Genomic DNA, 24,034 nt, shown 5'->3' with positions numbered 1-24,034 from the left:
TGACATTATAAATGTCACTCTTTTATTGATTTAATGTCTCCTTGCTTGGATAAAAGTATTAAATTCTTTCCAAAAGATCTTACTGACCCAAAATGTTTGAATGGTTGTGTATCTTAATATAACTTTTTATATAACATTGTGATGCATAAATTCACTAGTAACATTTAAAACTATTTTTTAAATTGTTTTGTTTTTTTTGAAAAGTAAAGGAGAGAGCATAAAGGTAGTGAGTGAATGTTCAATGACCTAAGTGCAAATAAGAGAGAACAAACTTTAGAGGGTTGTAGAGTTTAGGACTGAGGGAATGGGGTGTGGGCAGGGCTGGCTGACCTACATTCTGCCGGCCTTTCAGTGATCTGCCTGGGTGAATCACACTGCCTCTTTTAAACTCTTACCAGCACTCACACATACCCTTATTAATACACATCATGCGACACCGTTATTAATGATATACACCCGCTTATAGGCACGCATATCATTATGTTATAATACTGTTCCACATGACACACATACACGCTCAGACACTTCTTCCCTTGTTTGTGCTCTCTATTTTTTTGACCTACATCTTAGGCAACTCCGTTACGTAACCAGAGTTATGTTGTGCTCTGGAATCCCAGCGCTCCTGCAGATGTTCGGAGACAAAACATCTTCTCTTCCCACTCCATTCCTCTATCTGCCTCCTTTTCCTCCTTGTTCTTCCTCTCCTCATTTTACTCTTCCTCCTTCCTTTCTCTGCTTTCCTTTTCTATTCTCATTTCCCTACTTGTCCTGCCTCTGCTCTTTCATTCCTTTATACATGCAGTTGGCTCAGACAGTCTGAGAGCAGATGGAAAATCTGGGATTCAAAATCAAAATCAAACCTTTAAGTAAACAAAATATTTTAGTATTTTTTTTATAATAAAAGTTTTATGTTATGCATTATTATTAGGTCACTAGGTCAAATGTGTGACACTGCAAACCTTTGTACAAAAGATCTGATTTTCTTGCTTCCTTTGCAGTTCTCAGATAACATGATCATGGGTTTTTCACAAACCTCTGAAGTCTCTCGTGTGGCTAGACCAAATACTAATAAAATGTAAAAGAAAATTACTAATAAAATTGTTCATATCAGTCGATATTGGTAATTATCACAATAATTGTCAAATATACAAAGTTCTGTAATGAAAATATAGATGGCGCAGGCTAATAAGTGTTTAATGCAGTCTGCTTGCAATCAAATAATTCTCTAGGGGGCAGCTGATTGGTTCCTGCTGTATCAGTTCAGTAGCCAATGAGCTTGCATGCTCAACCTTCAAATACTCGTCAGCATTTGCTGTAGAATTTGGAACACGCTTTCAGAAACCGTCTACCGTCCCCAGCTTTACTGGTATAGATCTATGGGTAATTAATGTATGCTATATTTTACAGCAGCAGCATGACTTTCTTGCTCATAGCAGTGTGTCGTGTATGCATTGGCAGTAACAAGTCCCGTACTTGCTCTGTAATAATAGCAACAGTGTAGCAGATCTTTTCTGCCATTTACCTTGCTTTTCATAGATTTCTTAAAGTCCCCCTGTAGACAATAATTGTAACCCTTAAAACTCATATTTGGTAACCAAAATGACATATTTAAAAGTTTTTTTTCCCTGTGAAACAAATGTATTCATGCCTAAAATAGTTGGAATGTAACTCTACATCCTTGCTTCATTTAGTATACTCAATTTAGTTCCACTCACTCACACCAGCTCAGAGATCCACTCACTCAACTTTACTGTAAACGCTGCACAATGGCAAGTGGACATACAGGTTTAATTCAGCCATATATTTTTGAACCAGAAACTGATTCAGAAGAAGAAGTGAAAGAGTGAAGTATACAATTTGATGTATCAGAACGAGGAGCTCAGTGAAATCAAGCGTGGTACCGTGATAGGTTGCCATCTGTGCAATAAGTCCATTCATGAAATTTCCTCACTACTAAATATTCTATGGTCAACTGTTAGTTATAACAAAGTGGAAACAATCGGGAACAACAGTAGAGGATGGTTACCCGACCCGAGCCCGACGGGTTCCGACGGTACCCGACGGGTCCAGCCAGGTTTGGACAGATATTTAGAAATGACGTTCGGGTTCGGGTCGGGCTCGGTCACCTCAGCGCGATAAGGCATTGAACCTTTTAAATTTAAAACTGCTTATTATGCAAGTAGCCAATAGGCCTGTTTAACTTGATGCAATGGTTTGTTTTTGTGATTAAAATAAATGTAAAATATTACCCTAACATCCGTTTTCCTGCATGCGGAAATTTGTTTATGTCGCCGTGACAACAACGCGCAACACGTGCGTGCATATTGCCCGCGGCATCCTTGTCATTCCAGTGACCGCAACTTCAGCGCTGCTGGCAGCAGGACAGCCTTGAAGCCATCCACAGTTGATGCAATCCTTTTTCTGCATAAAACCTCGATTAGCCTAAACTTTGATGGATAGATTATGTAAATAGATCCCATGTTGCAGTTTAGGAAACATACAGTTTGAGAAAATTGGTAAGATGACTTTCATTTCAATAAGCATTTCAATTGTGTTACGTTAATGTTTTGTTCTGTTAGCTTGGTCCATTTTTAGCAGACCTTTGTTCATTTAATTTCAGTTGGCTATTTGATTGGGCTTTGTGTAAGGTTTGATGCCCCATGCGCGTGCTGATGCGCTCGTATGTAAACATTTCAGAATGCCTTCCTATAGTTGCTTAATAAAAGCGGGCTTTCCACACAAACAAGCGTACTTGTCATTAGTATATGAGGGGAAAAAAATAGATTTTAACTGTCGGGCTCGGGTCGGGCTCGGACATAAATATTTTAATGCCTGTCGGGCTCGGTTCGGGTTCGGTTACTGCTCTGTCAGACGGGGGCCAGGCTCGGACAGAAAAATGCGGCCCGATCCGCACGCTAAACAACAGAAACTTACAGAGCGGAGTTCGGTGCATGCTGAGGCGCATAGTGCGCAGAAGTCGCCAACTTTCTGCAGAGTCAACAGCTACAGACCTCCAAACTTCATGTGACCATGTTAGCTAAACTTAAGAACAGTGCATAGAGAACTTCATGGAATGGGTTTCCATGGCCAAGCAGCTGCATCCAAGTGCAATGCAAAGTGTCAGATGTAGTGGTGTAAAGCACGCCGCCACTAGACTAGAGCAGTGGAGACGTGTTCTCTGAAGTGATCAATCACACTTCTCTGGCTGGCAATCAAGTCTGAGTTTGGTGGTTGCCAGGAGAACGATGCTTGCCTGACAGCATTGTGCCAAGTGTAAAGTTTGGTGGAGGGGTTTGTAGAAAAATGACTCAGAGTCGCCCTCTGTCGTTTCAAAGAAAGGTATAAAGGCAAACACGACAAGTATAAATGCCTCGTCCATTTGAGGATGAGCGGGCGCTGTCAGCGGAGGCTCGCGGTGCAGAGCCAGGTGAAATTATAAACAAGGCTTAATGCTTCAGCATTCCAAGACATTTTGGACAATTTCATGCTCCTATGCAAGTTTGCCATTAAAGTTTATGTGCATACAGGTGTCCCAAAACTTTTGGCAATATAGTGTAAATAAACAACATTAAAAACGTTGGACCCACTTTATATTAGGTGGCCTTAACTACTATATACTAACATTGTAATTAATAATTTGATACAATGCACTTATTGTGTACATACATGTTTTTATATTGTACATATACATTTAAAAAATACCTGCATGTAATTACGTATGTAATTAATTTCTGTAGTTACATTTGTAATTACACAGTTGGCACTTCCCTTACACCTAACTCTACAATTCATGATAAAAAAATGTTTCTAAAATGTCTGTATTATTTGCTTGAAATATCCTCTGATATTATGCACGTAGGTTGTGTTTTCTTTAGATAAGGTGTATGAATCATTAAAGAACATTTCGCACTGCTACAGAGCATTAAATAATTCTTATATTTCTCAACTACACTACAGCAGTATAATGAGTGTGGTTTTGCTGTTTAGTATTGAATTTGAATGGTGTTTGTACACTCAAGAGCCGTGTAGTGTTCAGTTATTAATGAGATCACAATGCAGCTTTCTGCTTACTCCCTTTAAGCTCTCTGCAGGCTGAATGACGTGTCTGCACCTCCACCCTTTCTCCTCCCCAACCCTCACTCTCTGAATTCCCCTTCTCTCATCCCTCTCCTCCCCTTCACACTGACCTACTTTTCCACTGACCTGCTTTCGTAAGGTTGCGCATACTCCGAACAAGTGAAAAAACAGGGGGAAAGAGGGAAAAATAGTGAAAAAGATCAGCGAAGAGAACAAAGCACTGCAGCTCTTGCTAAAAGTCACCTTGCTTTTGTTCTTGTGTTGGCTCTCGCTACCGTAGCAACCGGTAGTGCAGCACAGCTTGCTTATTCATGTGACATCATCAACGACACACACACAAAAAGAATTAGACACCTTGTAAAGAATGTATTGTCAACAGACTGTCTGTTTTGAATTATAGCTCTGTAGTTGTAAAATGGTAGAACATACATAAAGGATGAAGGTTGTATGGCAGGTTGTGTAAGTGCCATGCATGCATATTACTTAATGCCGGAAAGGGTAAGTCATATAACAAACTGCCTGCCAGTCTACCACAGGAGCAATACATTAATGAATAAATGACAGGTAATCATTAACGCTTAAAAAATGTGCATCAGAAATGATCTGGTGGATAAATAGTGAGAAAGGTAGGTAGGTAGAAGAGATTGGTTTATGACCTGCACTCCAAGCATTTTTTTTATAATGTCAATTGATATCAGAACAGTTACATAAGTTGTTTTCCTCTCTAGTCTATCTTTTTCTTTGAATTAGTGCCTGAGTATATTTTTATGACCAGTGAACAGTGTGACCCGCTACATCATGTTCTTTTCCAATTATCTCACGTTCGTTTAAACGTATAATTTGCAGTTTACTTCTTTTTATGACGTTGGTAATTTAATCCATCGATGCATGTTTGGAGGAGAGAAATAAAAACTTTTTATTCGGTCTCTCTCTCTCTCTCTCTCTCTCTCTCTCTCTCTCTCTCTCTCTCTCTCTCTCTGTGTGTGTGTTTCTTCGGGCTGTGACATAAGTGCTGTGACTTGGACAGTGTTACATCATATTGGATGACTCTTGCGCCCTGCAGGAGTACAAAGTGTCCCTATGCATTTGCAAAGCTCTCACTTCAATTAGTTTAACGTGCTAGAAGGGGAGAGGAAAAGTTGAAAGCATAAAGTCGGTTTGCTCTACTTTTGGCATGATTTTAAATCTTGTGGGGGTGCATGTGTTGGTATTGTTTATGGTAACACTTTATTATGGGGCATTAAGGCTTGTGGAGTAGTATAAACGACATTAGGCGACTTAAATTCAACATACAACATGTTTTATTTTTCTTTCCACTCCTTTAGTGTCATTCTGAGCACCTTGACAGGTACGCCCACCTCTTTTAACAAACATCTTTTCTTTTTTTTTCTTAAAACTTCAGTAAATACCACACAATACACCAGGGTACAGAGGTGAAAATAGATGAACAGGACATGAAAATACATACTGTATCACATTGAGGTGAACAGACAACAGACACAAGAAATATCAACCCAAAAAAGAATAATAGCATTGGAATATAAAATAAAAATACAATATTAATAATTATAATTATTATTATAGAATGCCAAAATAAACTTGATACAAACTTAAAATACTCAAAAGAGAATTTGTCTGTACACTTTTTACATAATGGCCAGTGCCAGGCACCTGTTTGGGAACAATAAACACAGATTGTATAAAATCTGATGAAAAAAATTCAGTGCAGAAGCAGCTTTCAGCTGTGGTCAATTCTACAAAGACAACTAGTAGGACTGAATTTGTGTCTAGATAACACATTGTGTGCTGCAGCATTTTTCTGTGTCAACTTTTATATGCAACATTTAATGGTCATGATGATGCAATGGGCTACACGCACCAAAGGAGAAACTCTTCAGTTCTGAGTAACCTCAACCGTTTCTTCTCATGAGGTAGCATGTGAGGCGTCTCTGAAACCTGACCACAGAGGACATGACCATCTGGAGATGGCAATGATATATTTTACACTTTGTACAGTCCACATATTAACTTGGAAGAGACCACCTTGACATTTCTAAAAAGGGCTTTTACTCTAATTTGGCTAAATGTCAGGTAGATTGCAACTTTTTCTTTTCTTTTTTTCTTTTTTTTAAAAAAAGGACTGGTCACAGTGACCTTTGGAGAGGGTCAATCCGTCAGGCTCCTTTACATTGATACAGTATAGCAATGTACTGGACAAAAGGTGAATTTCACTGGTTAGCGTTGACCTATGAATGACTGAAACACTACAAAGAGAACATTCTGGTATCTCTCAAATGACACAGAGACATAAATACGATGACTTAGAAAATATAATGGAAGCGTCAAACATGAACATTAGGAACAGACTATACAGGAATTCAAACAGTAAGAAGTAGACAGTGTTTGTAGTCTTTCTCCCACTTTTCTACTCTTAAAGATTGACATGTTTTTCATAAAATATACTGAAATATGATATGTTTAGTCATGTCACAGTATTATAATAATCCAAGTGCTTCAATAATAAGTCCAAAGGCAGAGAAGGAGAAAGACAGGCATAAAGCTGTTGAGGTTTTTTCTTCTGAAATCATTAGGGAGAAAAGAATGTCTTTAACTCCATGAATTGTGGTGTTCAGGAACTACCCATCAATTTAGCTAAGCTACGAAACATGGCAGAGATATGTAAATATTCAAAGGTGGAGTCAAAGGTTGCTATACAGAGTTTTGTAGGTTTGTTTTGAAAGAGGAAAAAGGTCATTAGAAAGATCTCAGTTTCCTCTTTGTAACTTTTTAAAGTTATAGTTAAGTGCTTATGAAAGAGAGAGAACAGAGCTGCATCAAAAGTCACAAAATCGCTCTTGATAAGAAAACCGACCTCGAACAGGGTACTTTCTAGTTGTTGTTGTTGTTGTAATGTATAAGCAGTAGACTTTCATGCAATTAATTGGTACCATTTTCTTTTTTCTTTCTATAGGATGGTAACGATGGCATTTTATCAAGTCCTATCTTAACTCTATTAAAGCATGTGATATGCCAGTTTCAGTCCCGTTTCTTGTTTCTGCTACCTCGTCCTCCTGAGCTCCTCTTCCCGCTTTCCTTCCACCCCTCTTGCTTTTCTCTGGAAGGATAGTGTTGTGTGCAAAGTTCATCTGCTGTCTCACTCTCCCCTTCCTTGCTTCCAGAGCTGCTGCCTTGCTGCTGGTGAACCTGCGCTAACGCCAGGTACGGGTGCTGAGGCAGAGCGGAATCAGGTGACGTAGCAGCTGTTGTAGCCGGAAAGTCTTGGGAGCCACCATTAGATAGTGCTCTATACTTAAGCCTTAGCTTGTGTGGCAGAGCAGTGCCTTTCATTTCACCTTGGTTGTCACCATACTGGTAAGAATCACTGATGACCATGGTGGGTGAGGATGCTGACTGGTGGATGGCGTGAAATCCACCGGTATCAGAGGAAGAGGATGAGGGAGATTCATCATCAGTAGAGGCTTCTTTATCTGAGCTGCGTGGGTCACCGTCACTAGAGGAGGTGTCCTTGCCTGAGGAGGAGTGCTCTTGGTAGAAGCCATCTGCTCTTGGGCAACCTTCAAACGTTAGCTCTGGTGGCTCCTCGTTCAGACTGCCGAGGTAGGGATTGGACCGTTGGCATACAAGGGCTTTTCCTGCCTCACTGAGCAAATCTGGGGCAAACGAATTTGAGGTGCTGTCTTGAACCTGATTTCTGCATTGTCCTTGAACACTCAGGTCTTGTTGCTGTATGACAAACCGCCTGCTCTCCCCAGCATCTGCCTTACCGTTAGTGAATTCATAGCTTGGTGAATCCAAAGACCTCCTGGCCAGCTGTTGTGCTACCTCTGAAAGAGTCTCTAAACCATCAGGTCTTATTTGTAGACCACACCCTGTTTGACTAAAATGGGTGATTTGCCCATTCTGTTGTGTTTGGGATGCCACCTGTTGTTCCATGTCCTCAACCCTTTGGCTCTCAATAGGATAGGAGCTGCTTCCAGAACGAAAGAGGATGACACTTCTTTGAGGCGTGGCAGATGGTGGGGCTGGGTTGTTGATGCCTTCTTGCTGATCCATTTCTTGAGATTGGTGAGTCTCCAATCGTCCGAGATTTTGATGGCCATTGAACATGCCATTAAGAACACTTGCCTCAAGCCTGTTAATGTCCATTCCAGAGCTCTCGTGTTTGATGTCAAAGTTTATAGGTTCAGGACTGTCCCGTGAAGATCCATCAGACATGTCGGAGAGTGACCCACGGGGGGAGTACTTGGATAACGTTGTGTGGCGTTCACTCCTGGACGGCTGCTCAGCCTCTGAGGAATCAGAATTCATCATGACCTGAGAAGCACTAGAGTATCCACTGCTTGAGTAATATGGATTTCCGGAAGTTGCTCCTGAACCATTAGCTCCATTAGTCGCTGCCTCACTACCACTGCTGATCTGTTGGGTCTTTTCCATGTAAGAGGCAGAGCTTATGAGTCCAAATCTCAATTTCAATTGCAGGAGTTCTGTCTTCAGCCGCACATTTTCCTCATTCAGTGCTATTACCCTGTTCTCCAGCACCATATCATTGAGCCGGCGTTTCTCCCTCGACCTCTTTGCAGCCTCATTATTCTTGCGTCGTTTTTCCCAGTAAGATGCATCTTTTTTCTCATCTGAGATGAACTCCCGCTTCCGTCGACAGGAGGTGTTAGGTTTTGGTTTTATTAGTCGGCCTTGACGGGGAGGACTGGCAATTTGAGGTGATGGTAAACTCTCACTGTAGTTTGAGTACGTTTCTAATGTGTCCAAGCTGGCACTGTTATTTTGGGTAGGAAGATTTAGGCTTTCCATTATGTTCCTATTGAGGCCAGTTTGTATAACTGGCACGCAGTGGACATTGAAATTTAAAGTTGTAATACTGAAGAGTATGTGTTTCTGATTAACTTCAAAAACACACTTAATTGCCAGTATTGTGCAATGACGTATTCTGTTTTTTTCCTCTAAAGAGGAAACGTACCTATTTCTAATTGATGGTTATTTCCTCCAACTCGATCCAGTCTTCAAACCTTTCAAGTGTCCAGATTGGTCAAAAAGATAAGAAAAAGATGGAAGGCAACAAAAACAACCGTCATTGGATTAGTGTTTTCCAAGTTTTTTTCAGTCCCAGAAAAGGGATAGACTTCTTTTTTTGTTGTTTAGCTTGCTTCCAGTTCTCTCAGATTTTAGACAATGCAAATTTGTTGACTTGGCAAAGCTCCTTGTTCTTGATGGGTGACGTGGTAGTATAGGCCGGGATTTCTTCTGGGAAATCTTACTTTTCAATCACCCCCAAAAGATGTTGATCTTTCATTAGATCCGTCTCAGCTCAATGGTTTATCCCAGTCTCTTTTGAACAGATCTGTAAAGACAATGAAACAGGATGTGTTTACTGAAATGTGTCCACAAGAATGAACAAAAACAACTACATCACAGAGTTAAAGGTAACATGAATTAATGAAGTAAGTCTGATTAGTTATTATGAATAGTATATTGCTTTGAAATCTATTTGTATTTACCGTATTTCATGTTGCGCAGTTTAGAAGTAATTTAAATCCCTTAAACTAGAATGTTTTAACTTTTAATATGAGGGTTTTGTGAAGACCTTTTCCTTTCAATTCCTATCCAAAATTTGCAGCTTTGATGATAAATACCATGGACGAATGTCAAATTATGCATTAGCGAAATTTATTCTCTTGTAGTAATTCGGAAACAACCAGTGTTCCATTTCCAATCTTGGCAGCAACTGAAATGTTCTGTTTTTTCTCTGTCCTATGAGCTCTAGAGAAATGTAGGTCAGTAGAGTAGTGTAGCTCAGGGAGTAGGAGAACATGCCGTGCTGCAGTAGGACACTTATTGTGTAAGATACTGCACTGTCATATAATCAGAGACACCTGACTGACTGCCAGGACTGCAGGGAACCAAAGGTGCCGAATATCCGGGATAACCTTCATTCTCTTTATATCATTTATTTGTGATCCAAAAATAATTTATTGACAATTTAAATAAGGACATTTTTGTTTATTAAAAAGAAGTATGTAATGTATATAACTCTCTTTTTAAATGACTTTTTTACGTGCTATTTTTTATGATCCCGTTTTGTTAAGATTTGTGCTTCATTCTGCAGTAGATAACCTCAATAACCTCTTTTTGTTACTGAACTTAAACTATTAGGACTTTGCCCTTGATTTGTTAGCTCGTCGTGAGTTCATGTTACATAATCACACACAGCTATTGCACCATCGCTAAAACACAACCTCAACACCCAGCATTCTGATAGTTCACTTCAACGGCAAAAAAGAGGAAGAGGAACAAAAAAGTCCAACACAAACAGCCCATTGTTCTCAAACGCAAACACAATTTTGCCTATGCCTGTTTTGTTTAAGCCTGATTGAATTGTCCCTTATCTTCAACCACATGAGTGAGTATTACTTTGTATTTTTAAATGTGTGGGTTACTTTGTTTATTGGGGTTAGGCACACAGCATTGTGGGGACTGCATCTTTCCAGAAAACATGAAAGCCCAAAGTATCGTCCATGCATGACCGTTTTTCCACAGGAACGTAAATGAGAGCACGGGGAGGGCGGTGGACGTTGCGCGTGTGTGTCCCACTGACCTAGAAATCGGCTGCTCCGTAAACACGGTGCGTGCGCGCACTGGGTCCAACGCTATGCTGTAAAATAGGTCAGTGGGGCGGCAACGGTGTGTGCGTCCGCGGATGTGTGTCTGTGAGAGAGTGCGTCAGAGCAAGTGGGGAGGAATTATAGTGCCTACCAAAAATAGTGTGCTTGCGTGAGGGAGGAGTTAAGGATTCCAAATGGGGGATAAGAGGAATCTACCAGCATTGCAGAGGTACGAAAAAAGAGCACATACGTCAGCATCAGAATATTAGATTAAAGCTGGCTATGATTCACGCCCGAAACACATTGAGAAAGGGAGGAAGATTTCAAAATGAGAGATTCTGCTCTCCCACCACAAGGATTGCCCGATACGGTTTAGCTTTTGTAATATCACTCAGCAGCCGGGAATCAGAGCATGCAGTATTGTGCAGTTCAGACTGCAGGTTGTGGCTCGATGCCAGATTATCATAATTGAGGATCATTTAGGACATGCTGGGCTCAGACACCCAAGTTACTATAAATATAGTGTCTGTAAACCTTTATTTTATGTGGCTTAGGATAGTAATGGTGATCAAAGAAAAAGGGAGGACATTACATAACCATCCTAACACTTTTGACCACATACACATTTGTGTTATTAGTTCCCTTAGCTTACTTTTCTTCCGGGTATTAAGAGTGTACATTTGAGGAAAAAGAGCTTGTAGTCCAATTAAGCACACAGTTATGCACCGTCCCACATGGATAATGTTTACAGCTGGAAGCCTCCCTGCATGTGTTCGCCCTGTCACATGCAAGAAGAACTGTTACGCCGCCCTCTAGTCTTTCTTCCAACTTAAAAGCCAAGTAGGCCAGTATGACTGAACGTGCTTTGGCTAGACTCTTAATTACAGGGGTTAATGCTGAAATCAAAATAGCCGTCTATGAAAGTTGTCAGAGACTAGGATAGCTAACGTACCCTTCAGACTAGTTTGTTAAGGAGACTCACCACCTGTATGCACATCTTTTTTAATGTTCTCATTCGGGTTTAAGACTGATGCTACGTAATTGTAAGAAGTTTGGGAGCAATGTGAGGCAGTTTCAGATTCCTGGCATTGCTGAATGGGGAGTGGTGGAATTATAAAGGGGCATAGTGTACTTAGCCTGGGAGTATAGGTCATTTTTTATAATCTAGACATGCGATGTGGATTGCATCACAACCCCCCTCCCCCCTCACTTCCATAGACAAATACGTTATTAAACATTCTGCACATCACTCCGCTTGTAACCAAACCTGCATCTTTCCCAACCAAAAGTTTGACGTCGCTTCACATTGCACAAGAACCCATGAGACACGCACTCACATTGCGAGAATTTAATTCACTATGGGGATGGGGTTTTTGAACATCTCGCGCATCTGAAGAGGTCTTTCTCTGCTCGCCACTGAACACCGTGCAACCCTTCGCGTGGTCTCTATCGGGAGATGCAAGCCGCCACGCGTTATTTTACAACCATATGCTGTGATAGGAACGCTGACTTGCAACTTACTTACAGAAAAGCACGGGGATGATGCCACCGCAATGCACAGACATTAACTGACCCACAGCCACTCACGCTTTTGGATTTCGTAATGATCACCACCTCCCCCACGCCACGACCCTCTCGCCTTGACATTGAATGTGAATATTAATGCAAAGCAAAATGCGAGATAATCTGTTGCTACCTTAGAGTATACAATAGGCAAACATAAACAATACAGAGATAGCCATTGAAAACCAACAACATTTTCATTCAGCGAAGCATTTGAGCTATGCAGACCCCGAGTCGGTTTCCATGTGAACAATAACATGCCCTGACCACGTTGCAAGGTAAGAGCCTAGCCTACAACTGTTCTGCCTGTTACAAGCTCCTCAAAACACATTACACGCAGACACAGCACATATTATGAAATATGGACGTTATATGATAAACAGAGTGCCGTTGAACTCACCTATGTGAAATGGCGCATTCGTTTAGTTAAACGGAAGAATCCTTTTTTATTCTTCAATAAATCGCAGGTACGCGCATCTATGTGCCGTTTCTCGTCCCGATTCTGGTCTTTCGTCCTTTTACAACTTCAGTCTGGGCTGAAAATGTCCCGCGTGGTTCGTGATCCACTCACCGGCTTTGTGTCGAATAATGTGACTCCCTGAATGTGCTGCTATTCGCCGTCTATCTCTCCCTCCCTCTTCGTCCTTGTGTTATGTCGGAGGCTTTGCTCCAATTTTCCTCTCTTACACACACGTACACACACTCTCCTCTTGTCGTCCTCGAATGTGTGTTAGTAGGTCAGCGGTTGCATAACACGGAGCTTTGGGTGCCTAGTCACGTTTTTGTTTCATCATGACGATACACAAGCTTCCGCTCCTGCCGAAATGACCGAAGAGACCGGGGACGGAGTTGTTCAAAAACAGCTCTTCTCCGGTTCCTTGTAACGACATTCACCTCATCACCGACCACATATACGGCAGTGTGCAGTTGCTCCAATACGCCGCTGTGTATTCAACAGCTTCGCTCAAAGAAGGAGGTTACGAGACTGCTAGCTAATGTTGCGTAAATATTCACGATTACATAAAAGACACTTTTGCTCAAAGAAATGTCTCGTTTGTTTACAAACGTAATGCTAACCTATCTATCTATCTATCTATCTATCTATCTATCTATCTATCTATCTATCTATCTATCTATCTATCTATCTATCTATCTATCTATCTATCTATCTATCTATCTATCTATCTATCTATCTATCTATCTATCTATCTATCTATCTATCTATCTATCTGTCTGTCTGTCTGTCTGTCTGTCTGTCTGTCTAATCCATCTATCCATCGCCATAGCCTTGTGCTCAAGGTCATGACCCAACAATGTGTTATTTGGGAAAAATGTAATACTGATATTTCTATTTATTTTTTATTATCTGTGGTATAATGAATAAAATCATATATTTGACCATTAAAGATGGTTCTCTATTCTGGCCTAACAAATTATAAGACAAAACATCTTTTTAGGCAAGGCAAGGCAAGTTTATTTGTATAGCACATTTCATACCCAATGGCAATTCAAAGTGCTTTACATAGAAATTAATTAAAACAGTGGTAACAAATGCATGAGAAAAAAAAGAATTTTAGTAAAATATTATGTTCTGTAATAGGCTATATCAGACATAAATTATTATTATTGATCTGATAATGAAATATTAGCCAATTAAAATGATAATCTAGAGGACATATTATTTGTGTAAATATAATATATTATATCTATATATTTATTCATGCTGGGCTGTAAATGAGCAGTATATGTAAGTTCATTGTAACAATATGTACGTTGTAATTAGTCGTTTTTAACACTTTATTTTGATGGTCCACTTATACATTTTTCGAACTATAAGTAACTTTGCAACTACATGTCAGCTTATTCTACAAACTCTAACCCTAACAGTCTACTAGCAGTCTGCTACGGTCTACTAATAGCCTATTCTAAGAGAGTTAGTTGACGTATAGTTGCAAAGTTACTTAATAGTTAGTAAAATGTCTAAAGTCAGTGTAATCTACATTTTAATAATTAAAAACATCCAATAAAACATATTAGACTATATGCATCAATTTATAAATAGAAATGAGCCTAGAAAAAATGTTTTTATCCTGCTAACTAAATTAAGTGTTATTTAGTTCTGCATTTGATTTTCTGTTGCCCAAAAATGCAATTTATTGCTGGCAGGACAGCTTTTTTAAGAAGGTAGACTGCCTGTTTCAAAACCAGATACAGGCTCAGAACAGGAAGGCAAGTTCAAGTTACATTCTAAGCATTCTATTCTAGTGTGCACAGACATATGGTTATGTGTGCTTGTCTGTGTAATTTTTACCCCCAGTCACATATTACACAACATGAATGAGTATGGTTCTTCCTGTTTTAAGTGATACAGGGTACTGTACAGTTCTCAGAAGATACTAATTACACATAAACAAACATTTAACGACATCTCTCAGAGAACAAATGTAGGTTATTCCAACCGTTTACTCATTTTGAATCCTTAGATACCTGCTTAAAGAGATAGTTCGGCCAAAATGTTAAATTCCATCATCATTTACTCACCCTCAAGTGGTCTTTTTTTTGCTGAACACAAAAGAAGAATATATTTTGAAGAATGACTGCAACTAAAACAGTTGATGGACCTCATTGACATCCATATGAAAAAAAAAAACTACTATGGGAGTCTATGGGGCTCATCCACTGTTTGGTTACCCATAATCTTTAACATATCTTCTTTTGTGTTCCTTGAAGAAAGAAAATCAAAGCGGTTTGGAACCACTTGACAGTAAGTAAATGATGACAGAATGTTTGTTTTTATGAAAGTAATCGCCTCAAATACTTCTTAGTAAGTGCACTTGACTCAGGTCCTTTTGTGGGAAAGTTTATTCAAAGAAAATTAATTTACATTCAAATTCAAGTATGGCAATGCAATTATTTTCCCTGCAAATGTGTATGTGAACCTTCCGAACGTTTCAAAATCAACTCAACTAGCCTATGTGTATTTTTAGTAGCATCAAAATTTTAAAGCCAGCTGCAACAATCTTTAGAACATGTGACCTCTTGCTCTGTCTTAATCCACACTAGAACATCCTAGGGAAGTGCTAGGATCAAGAGGGAGGTAAGAGACATGCCAGTTTTAGGCCTATGCCGCCAGCCCATGCGCTCCCCCTTCATCTGTTGCGGTGCTGACGGACACTACGCAGATTGGGGGTGTTGGCCTTGAACTTGCCTTTCCCTCCCCCTCTGCATTCTCCCCCATTCACTCACAGCTGCGTCTGCTACAGTTCCCTAGGCAACCGTTATGCTGCCTGCCTAGCAACTGGTTCCCCCCACACCCCCCTCCCTCCTTGCAGATAGAGAGGGGTTGATGAGGGGTGCTGGGAGAGACAAAGAACCCAATGTGTGTTTATCTAATGTGGATCATGGAACAGGAAGCAGCATAGGCATCCTCTGTGAAGCTGCCTGTATTGTCTATTTGCCGGTCCACTAGACTAGTAGATCTAAGATCCAAGGGGAGCAGATGTTAAGAGTGGGGGCAATATTATGAAATCCTGCCTCATTCATAAAATATATGTGTTTTACACCTTATTGTTTTCAAATCAAGACCACATTTATGTTGTAGATGTGCATAGTGTTTATTGGTATGTGTCTAGCTAATATACATTTTAAAAATACATTTTATTACGTCATCCGCCAACCAATAAATATGTAAACAAAGCTTGGTGGTGCCCTCACATGGCAACATTTAAAACAGGAGACATTTTAAGTTTTAAATGTTAATAATAATAATAATAATAATAATAATAATAATATACATAGCTACAACAATCATTATTATTATACCTGTGTCTGTTAAGAAACAAACAGGGTTTGTGTTTTTACAGATAATTTAGCCTTGTGCTCAAGGTCATGACCCTAAGGTGTTTATTAGAACAAAAATGTATCACTGATATTTCTACAAATATTCAGTTTTATCAATAATCAGTGGTTTTTAAAATTATATATCATGATTTACTAGCATGTTAAGGATTGCAATAGTATATTATAGCAGTATACTGTATGATACTACACCGGGGTGCATATTAGCAGTGAATGTATTATTACTACTAATATTATTATTTCCATTTCACACATATTATTTCACACTTTTCAAATTGACTCTTTGAAAGAGTACAGAATACAGACGACAGTTCAGGCGGATGAGCCTGTAAACCTTTTGCTTAGACCCACTGCTGCTGCTTGCTTGTTTCTTTTTGCATTGCTTTGCATGTTTAACATTGAGCAAAAATGCATTCGTGAATCAATATCTTTGTCTCCCGCTGCTTAAAATAACAACAGAAGTGCTGATGTTGACATTAAACATGTAGCTGCGATAAACTGTCTCGCAGACAGTGGAACTGTGGGATCTCTTGAGGAAATACATTTCTGTTTCTTTCTGTTCTACTAGTCACTCCTTGGTACAAGAACACGGTGGATGTGATTTCACCCAGTACACCATGTTCCTGGATCAACATCTTTGTTGATCCTGGAACAAAATTGCAATGCAACCAATCAAATTTGAAGAACAAGTTTACAGTTTATGTCAAGTTTAGGCTTAAAACCAGGGTTAGGTTATTCACCATTTCCCTCTGAATTTATGGAAAAGTTATCGATAGGTTTAGGTATGGGGTTAGGACTACATTTTCAGGAATGTTGTTCCAGGATCAACAAACTATGTTCCAGGAACATGTCTGTCTTGGCAAAATCACAATGACCCTAGAACACCATGCCCTGCTTAACGGAATGTTTCTTTTAGCATTGTATAGTCACACCTTACTATAGGGAATCAATGACTTTCACTCCCTCATCTTAAAATAGCCGTTTAGATGCTGACGCTGCCATTGAAGCTGTTGCTGTTATCAGCCACTTAGACTGGGAGCCAAATAGACTTTTGCCCTGCAAAGAGCTAATCAGTATATGAGGTTCATGTGCTTTGGTTACCAGAGTTACATTTTATACATTTAAAAAAGTACATTTTACTATATAAATATGTATAGTTCTGCTCTGCAAAAAATAAGCGTTACGAATATAGTTTTTAACCCCTTTTCACATTTGGATTCTCCCTACAGTTGATTAGTGCTTGTTGCGGTCATCAATGATTGAAGAGACAACTCAAAATATTAAGAAGCCATACTGCATTTGATCAAAATACAGTAAGCACAGTAATATTGTAAAATTCTGTTACAATTAAATTCAGCTGTTTTATAAATATGTTTTAAAATGTAATTTATTGTTGCGATTGCAAATCTGAATTTTTAGTGTCACATGATCCTTCAGAAATTATTCTAATATGCTGATTTGGTGCACACGAAAGAACATTTCTTATGATTATTAATATTGAAAATGTTTTTTCTGCTAAATATTTCAATTTTATATTACAGTGTGTTACGTAAGGGATAATGTACACCCAGCCGGTTGTTATCACAGAATAAACCCGGACAGAGTGATCCCGATGCGAAGCGAAGGACTAGTAGCCGTGTAATTATCCCGCTTATTACAGGGCTACTAGTCTCAAATAAATAATTATTAAGACACAAAATATTGTCTTGAGATTAAATATTTTATTAGCTCTTCCGCAAAGCTTCCGCAAAGAAAAACAGTTCCATCCTGCTTTAAAAAATTAATGCTGAAAGGGTTAGTTCACCCAAAAATGAAACCAAGCCTATGATTTACTCACCCTCAAGTTATCATAGGTGTATATGACATTCTTCTTTCAGACAAAACAATCAGAGTTATATTTAAGTGTTTGAAGTCCATAAAAAATTCAGCTGTCCGTCAAATAACGTGCTCCCCACGACTCCGATGGGTTAATAGAGCCTTCTGATTCGAATTGATGCGTTTGTGTAAGAAAAATATCTATATTAAAAACGTTATAAAGGAAACCTGCCTTGAAGTCTTCCATTGTAACCCACGGCTGTTTAAACCACAAGATGGCGCCAGCGTTAAGAATAGAAGTAGTACCGGTCAAGATAACTCGTAGTACCCTTATCAGCGGTTGTTATCTGGAAATAACAATCCACTGGAATGTGCGATTGACCAATCAGAATCAAGTAGTCCACAGAGCCGTGTAATAAATGTTCTTACTATAATTTCCTGCAACTAACCATATAAACCACCGCTTATCCCTACCAATCCTAGCCCTATAGTACATGTAGGTAATTCTTATTACTCATTGTAACTGTAATAATAATTCTTATTACTGTATAATTACACTGTAACAAGGAAACCTTCAAATAAAGTGTAACCAAAAACAAACAAAAAAAAAACCCACTTTTGAATGGTAGTATAATTAGTTTGTGTCAAAAATTGCTTCCGGGCAGTATTAAATAATAAAAATGCAATTGTCATGATTGCGCTTTGTTCTTATTTTTGAAATGCTAAACATCTTACAGATTGGTTATCGCATGTGATCAACACTATACATCAAAAACTACAGTTCATTTTCTGTTGAGTTTTCTAGATTATTAAACTGGAGGTAAATACAGACCTTGGGTTGTAAAGAATGTTGGTTTGTAGAACAAATATTATCATGAAAATCCTCTTGAGTGTCATTGTGGGCTTTTGTGTTTTACCACTTTCACTGGAGCCTTGTTTTATTTTATTCTTTATCTCAGTTCTTTTAATGAACATGATGTAAATCAGAGTTAAACATTTCACTGCCATTCTTTCCGAGTAAAAAAACATAAACAAAATAAAAATAATCAAACAAGATTTATTCTGCTAGATGTGTAAAATGAACCATGTTAAAATGATTGTAAAATAGGAACAATGCTTTGAATCCCACGTGCATTAAACAAACTGAGAAAACCAAAATCCATAAACAGAAATTGAATGAAAACATAATGGGTGCTGAATAGGAAATTTATACAGATTCAATGTTGAATATTAAACTAAGCACAATACACCTCAACAGTATACAGGAGAACACTGGAGAGCTTTTGTTTTAATATTTCTCATTTAATCCAGCAGCACGTAATGAACTTTACAAGTGTTGCAGACAGGCATGTGAAAATTTCACAAGAGTGAAAAATCGCTCTGATTGCCAGCTGTTGCAGTGAACCTCCAGCTGGCTTCTTATATTTGTCTGTAGCAATCAGAAAAAGGAGCTTCTTTCTTTGGATAGGTCAGAAGTCAGGTGTTACACATTCAAGCTCAGTTCACTGCTGCTTTTGAGAGAACTGTTTTTTGAGCTCGGCCACTTCCTCAGTCAAAGCTCTAAGCTGGAATCCAATAGCACTGTGACTTTCTGTGTATCTGTGAATTGAAGAGTTATACTGAGGTGCTATTGAATAAGCCGGTGGTACTGTGTGTGTCTGTGGCCTCCATAAACCCTCTGTAGACTGAGATTGTACAATTGAGGAGAGATTTTCAACCTCAGCACCTTCAATTCTACATGGCATCTTAAAACGTAGTTTGTGAGGAAGACCTTTCATGTTGTTCTTTTGCCATCCTGACACTAATGAATTCGTATCCACTTCTGTGATACGGCCTGGCTCACCTCTATAAGGTCGTCTAATATGTTCACCTACAGCACCATCTGAGAGCTCTGGCCTCCCAATGCTTGATCCTCCAGGGATGAAGAGCCCATAGTTTTGCTGTGGTGTCGACAGTATGTGTCCATGGGTAGGTTGTGTGTTAGTTTTGGGACAGGAGCAGGATGTTGCTGGAAATGTTTGATTATATGAACCATATGAGCAGATCTGTGCTGGTGAATCTGTGGGATCTTTGATCAAACCGAATCTAAACTTAAGTGCCAGTAGCTCAGCTTTCAGGCGTGCATTGTCCTCAAGAAGTGCCAGAACTTGGTTCTCTACCACCATGTCGCTGATGCGGCGTTTCTCTCGCGAACGCTTGGCGGATTCGTTGTTCTTTTTGCGCTTGTCCCAGTAACCTTCGTCTTTTTTCTCAGCAGGGATAGACTCACGTTTGCGACTGCCAACAGTCTCTGAACTTTCTTGGCATCTCAGACCTCTGGGATGAATAAGAAGAGAGTGGGCTAGCATGCTGCCGGACACTGTTTCTTCTGTGAAGGATACAGCACCATCCCGACTGACTGGATCAGTTACTCCTTTAGAGTACATCAGTCTCTGTTCTGCCAGCGTGACACTTTGGTCCCTCATGCTGCGAGTCTGGGGCTTGATGAATGTGTCAAATCTCAAGACTCACAGGTCTATAATGTTGGCATTCAAGAATCTCTTTGTCGCCGTCCTGAAGAACTTTACCTCCCTCTAGTGGTTGATGCAGAAATAAAATTGAGGCATTTATGTAGCAGGCTCACATATTACATAACTGTGTAGCATGCAAATTACAAATAAAGGTACTCCCAGACCAAAAGGAAAACAAGGTGTCTAAATTGTACCTTTAGGGCTACAACAGCTTGTCACTGGGGCAGTGTCCTTAAAATTATATATTTGTACCTTTTTACCACTAAAAGGTTTATAGTAGCACCTTAAGGTACAGGTAGGCTACTAACATGCACCTATTAGGAGTATAAAAGGTACAAAGATATCATTTTAAGGGTACTGACCTAGCGACAAACTGTTGTACCCCTAAAGGTACAATTTTGACACATTTGTGTGTGTGTGTGTGTGTGTTGTAGTATTTTGTATAATTTTATGATTAACTTTAAAAAGTAAACCATGTTATTCCGATTTTAAATTCTAACTGACCAGTTTTAGAAGTTTGTGGCTGAGATATCACTTTGAATTCTCAATAATAAATAAAAATAAAACTTCTCATATTTATTTTTTAGGCTATAAAGACATGAGTGACATGAAAATCTTGATAGCAGGACTCAGATAATGTATACCGTTAATATTTCACCAAGGATTTTCTCAGATATTTGTAAACAGTAAACTGAGCAACTGACACAGATACAAGAGAATTGCATTTTGGAGATGGCTCATCTTGCATTTAATTGTTATTCCATGCTAAGATGCATTTTTGCATATTGACCAGACTGAGCTGAGTTTACTCCACAAAGAAATGGTAGACATTTTCTTGACACACAATTGTATGCTACACGATATTGCAGAATGTCTTAAGAAAACGCGGTTTTCTTTTCTCTTAACGCGATTACTAACGATTAAATGTTTTAGCCTACGTTTATTTTACGCTTATTTCAAAGTCTGTGTCTTTTTATAAAGTGTAGGTAGCCTGCCCTCTATAGCCTGTATAATGGACCATCGTTCACGGCCAACCATGCACGAGCTGTCAAAATTATAATATGCTTACCTTCCAGTAAAACGCTTAATGATTCGCTTAAAAATCAGAAACTGCTTGTCAGAAGTACGGATGAAAGCGATGTCCTCTGTGTAGCGAGCGGAGGGGTCTGTCCTGTAACGGCTGCTCGTAGCCTACTATATCTCTCTTTCTCTGAAGGGTTTAGCTCGGGTCGCGACGCGCGAGGTCAGCAGTGCCAGACCGAACAACGAACGCAACAGGCGCGCGCAAAATGCACATACACACAAACAAACAAACTGAAATGTAAAGATATCTATCGAAAATACCTTATCACGTTGTTAAGGTCAGTACTATTGATAGGCTACAGTAAATGCAATTAATAAACTGAGCTAATTCAACAGCATTTGTGGTACTCTATACTTATTACAGCTAAACTTAATTCATGTGTGTGTGTGTGTGTGTGTGTGTGTGTGTGTGTGTGTGTGTTTATCTATTGGATATAACATTTATAGGCCTAATTCTCTTCCTTTTTAAGTGCCTCAGTATAACCCACATTTTCTTCGTAATTGTTTTTATTACTTTTTTTGATAATATATTAGTGCTGTTGATTAAACTTAACCTTTGCTGAAGTCTGTAAAAACCCTAACATACATTCCTAACTGCATGCTTTAAAATGTTTCTCCTGCTGTGATACCAATCAGAAACATCACCTTTTATGTCAGAATCTTTAAACAAATGAATTTGCGCAATAGCTATGCTGAATGGAGAAAGTGACTTTGAGCTTAAGGAGTGATTTAGTTGATGTGTAATCCTGCAGAGCTCCTTACTGACCATGCTGCGCTTCCTGCATCTCTGCTATACAATACACATGTTGTTATTTGACAATTAAGCATTAAATGTAGCATTTAATCATGGGGATAAATTCGAAAAATCTTAGAAAGGACAGATACACAAATAGTCTTGCATTTGGGCCTGTTTTGAAAAAGAACTGTTGTCCTCAGACAGCCAGAGTTAAACAACATAAAGACCCTTTGTAAAGCAGCTCTTCATTGAGTTACCATCGTAACAAAGCATGCAATGAAATCTCATCATGCTCATCCATTAGTCTCTTTCTTACCTTAAAGTGCCTTTGCCTTTAAGGCTACCAAAAGGCAAACAATTTGATAATGTTTAACCACATTATAATATTTGTTGTAAGCAATTGCTATAACTGACATTAGTGTTTCAGTAGTCTTAGTGGTAGTTTCAGTTCAACAGAACATCGATAACTGTAAAACGTCACATTCATATATCAGAATAAATGCTCCAAAATGTTCCAAAGAACTGTAAAAGAGAAATGCTGCATGAAATAGCATTATTTTTTGACCTGCATTTGTGCATTTTCAACTTTCTTTAGTGTGTTGCTGTTTGAGCATGAAAAAGATGTGAAAAGTTAAAAAGCTTATTTATTCTGGGAATGTGCACGTCACAGTATTATTAATTCAAATAATTCCCGCCCAAGGTATATATCAAATAAATGAATAAATTAAATAAAATAAAATACAGAAGCCTGCTTCCAAGCACGCTTCTCTGTCTGGCAATCCGATGGACGAGTCTGGGTTTGGCGGTTGCCAGGAGAACGGTTATTTGCGGTCACTGCATTGTGCCGAGTAGAAAGTTTGGTGAAGGGAGGATTGTGGTGTGGGTTTGTTTTTTGGGGGTTGGGCTTTGCCCCTTAGTTCCACTGAAAGGAACTCTCTTAATGCTTCAGCATACCAAGATATTTTGGACAATTTCATGCTCCTAACTTTGTGGATTTTTGGGGGGATGGGCCCCTTCCTGTTCCAAAATGACTGCACACCAGTGCACAAAACAAGATTCCTGACCTCAACCCAATAGAAAACCTTTGGGATGAATTAGAGCGGAGACTGTGAGCCAGGCCTTCTCGTCCAACATCATGATGTTGACCTCCAATGCTCTGTCCATAAACACACTCCTAAACATTGTGAAAAGCCTTCCCATAAGAGTTAAAGCTGTTAGAGCTGCAAAGGGTGGGCCAACTCTATATTAAACCCTACGGATTAAGAATGGGATGGTGCATTTTAAGGCAGGCGTCCCAAAACCTTTGTCAGTACAGTGTATATTGTACTGAATGTCAGCTTGCTTTTTTTTTTTTTTTTTTTGCTCAATATAAGGATTTATTAAGTTTATATGTCATACAAACAAGAAACTATGTTTATTATCACTGCTCGAATCACAACGTTGCGATGCTGTTTGCAAATGTTCGTTGGAAGTATGGTTTCCATAAACACAGACTTATTGAACTAAGCTGATAATGATGGAACTTGCGACCAGTTCACTAATAATGCTTTTGGGAAATGCACCCCAGAGTGTTACTGACAGACTGGGAAGAGAGGTGCGACAACAGTCTAAAATATGTAAAAAATGAAAATAATGTGTTTTTTAGACATTCAAACCCACACCCATATACCCCAAAAACAAAATAAAGACTGTTAAATGGCATAATATGACTTCTTAAACTTCTTTTAAAGACCAGTAAACCAATTTTATGTTTT

At 39.0% G+C, this 24,034-nt stretch overlaps 2 protein-coding genes across 3 annotated transcripts; both read right to left on the bottom strand.

Annotated features, from left to right (window-relative positions):
* Window positions 1–5,355: 5,355 nt before the first annotated feature.
* On the bottom strand, window positions 5,356–13,208 carry nfil3-5 (nuclear factor, interleukin 3 regulated, member 5). Of its 2 annotated transcripts, none has more exons than XM_067459024.1 (2): window positions 12,679–13,208; window positions 5,356–9,454 (listed from the first exon to the last, which is right to left on the bottom strand). In XM_067459024.1, exon 2 carries the CDS (start codon window positions 8,905–8,907, stop codon window positions 7,114–7,116), a length of 1,794 nt encoding a protein of 597 aa, XP_067315125.1. In that variant the 5' UTR covers window positions 8,908–9,454; window positions 12,679–13,208; the 3' UTR covers window positions 5,356–7,113. The 2 variants fall into 2 exon arrangements, with proteins under 2 accessions (XP_067315125.1, XP_067315126.1); XM_067459025.1 differs by having other exon boundaries at window positions 12,850–13,208.
* Window positions 13,209–18,992: 5,784 nt separating this feature from the next.
* nfil3-3 (nuclear factor, interleukin 3 regulated, member 3) lies at window positions 18,993–21,689 on the bottom strand. Its single transcript, XM_067458279.1, has 2 exons — window positions 21,531–21,689; window positions 18,993–20,524 (listed from the first exon to the last, which is right to left on the bottom strand). Exon 2 carries the CDS (start codon window positions 20,414–20,416, stop codon window positions 19,454–19,456), a length of 963 nt encoding a protein of 320 aa, XP_067314380.1. The 5' UTR covers window positions 20,417–20,524; window positions 21,531–21,689; the 3' UTR covers window positions 18,993–19,453.
* Between the last annotated feature and the right edge of the window lie 2,345 nt (window positions 21,690–24,034).

Source organism: Pseudorasbora parva, chromosome 12 (assembly GCF_024679245.1).
Source record: "Pseudorasbora parva isolate DD20220531a chromosome 12, ASM2467924v1, whole genome shotgun sequence".
NCBI lineage: Eukaryota > Metazoa > Chordata > Actinopteri > Cypriniformes > Gobionidae > Pseudorasbora > Pseudorasbora parva.
This window is presented reverse-complemented; position numbering and strand designations above follow the sequence as displayed.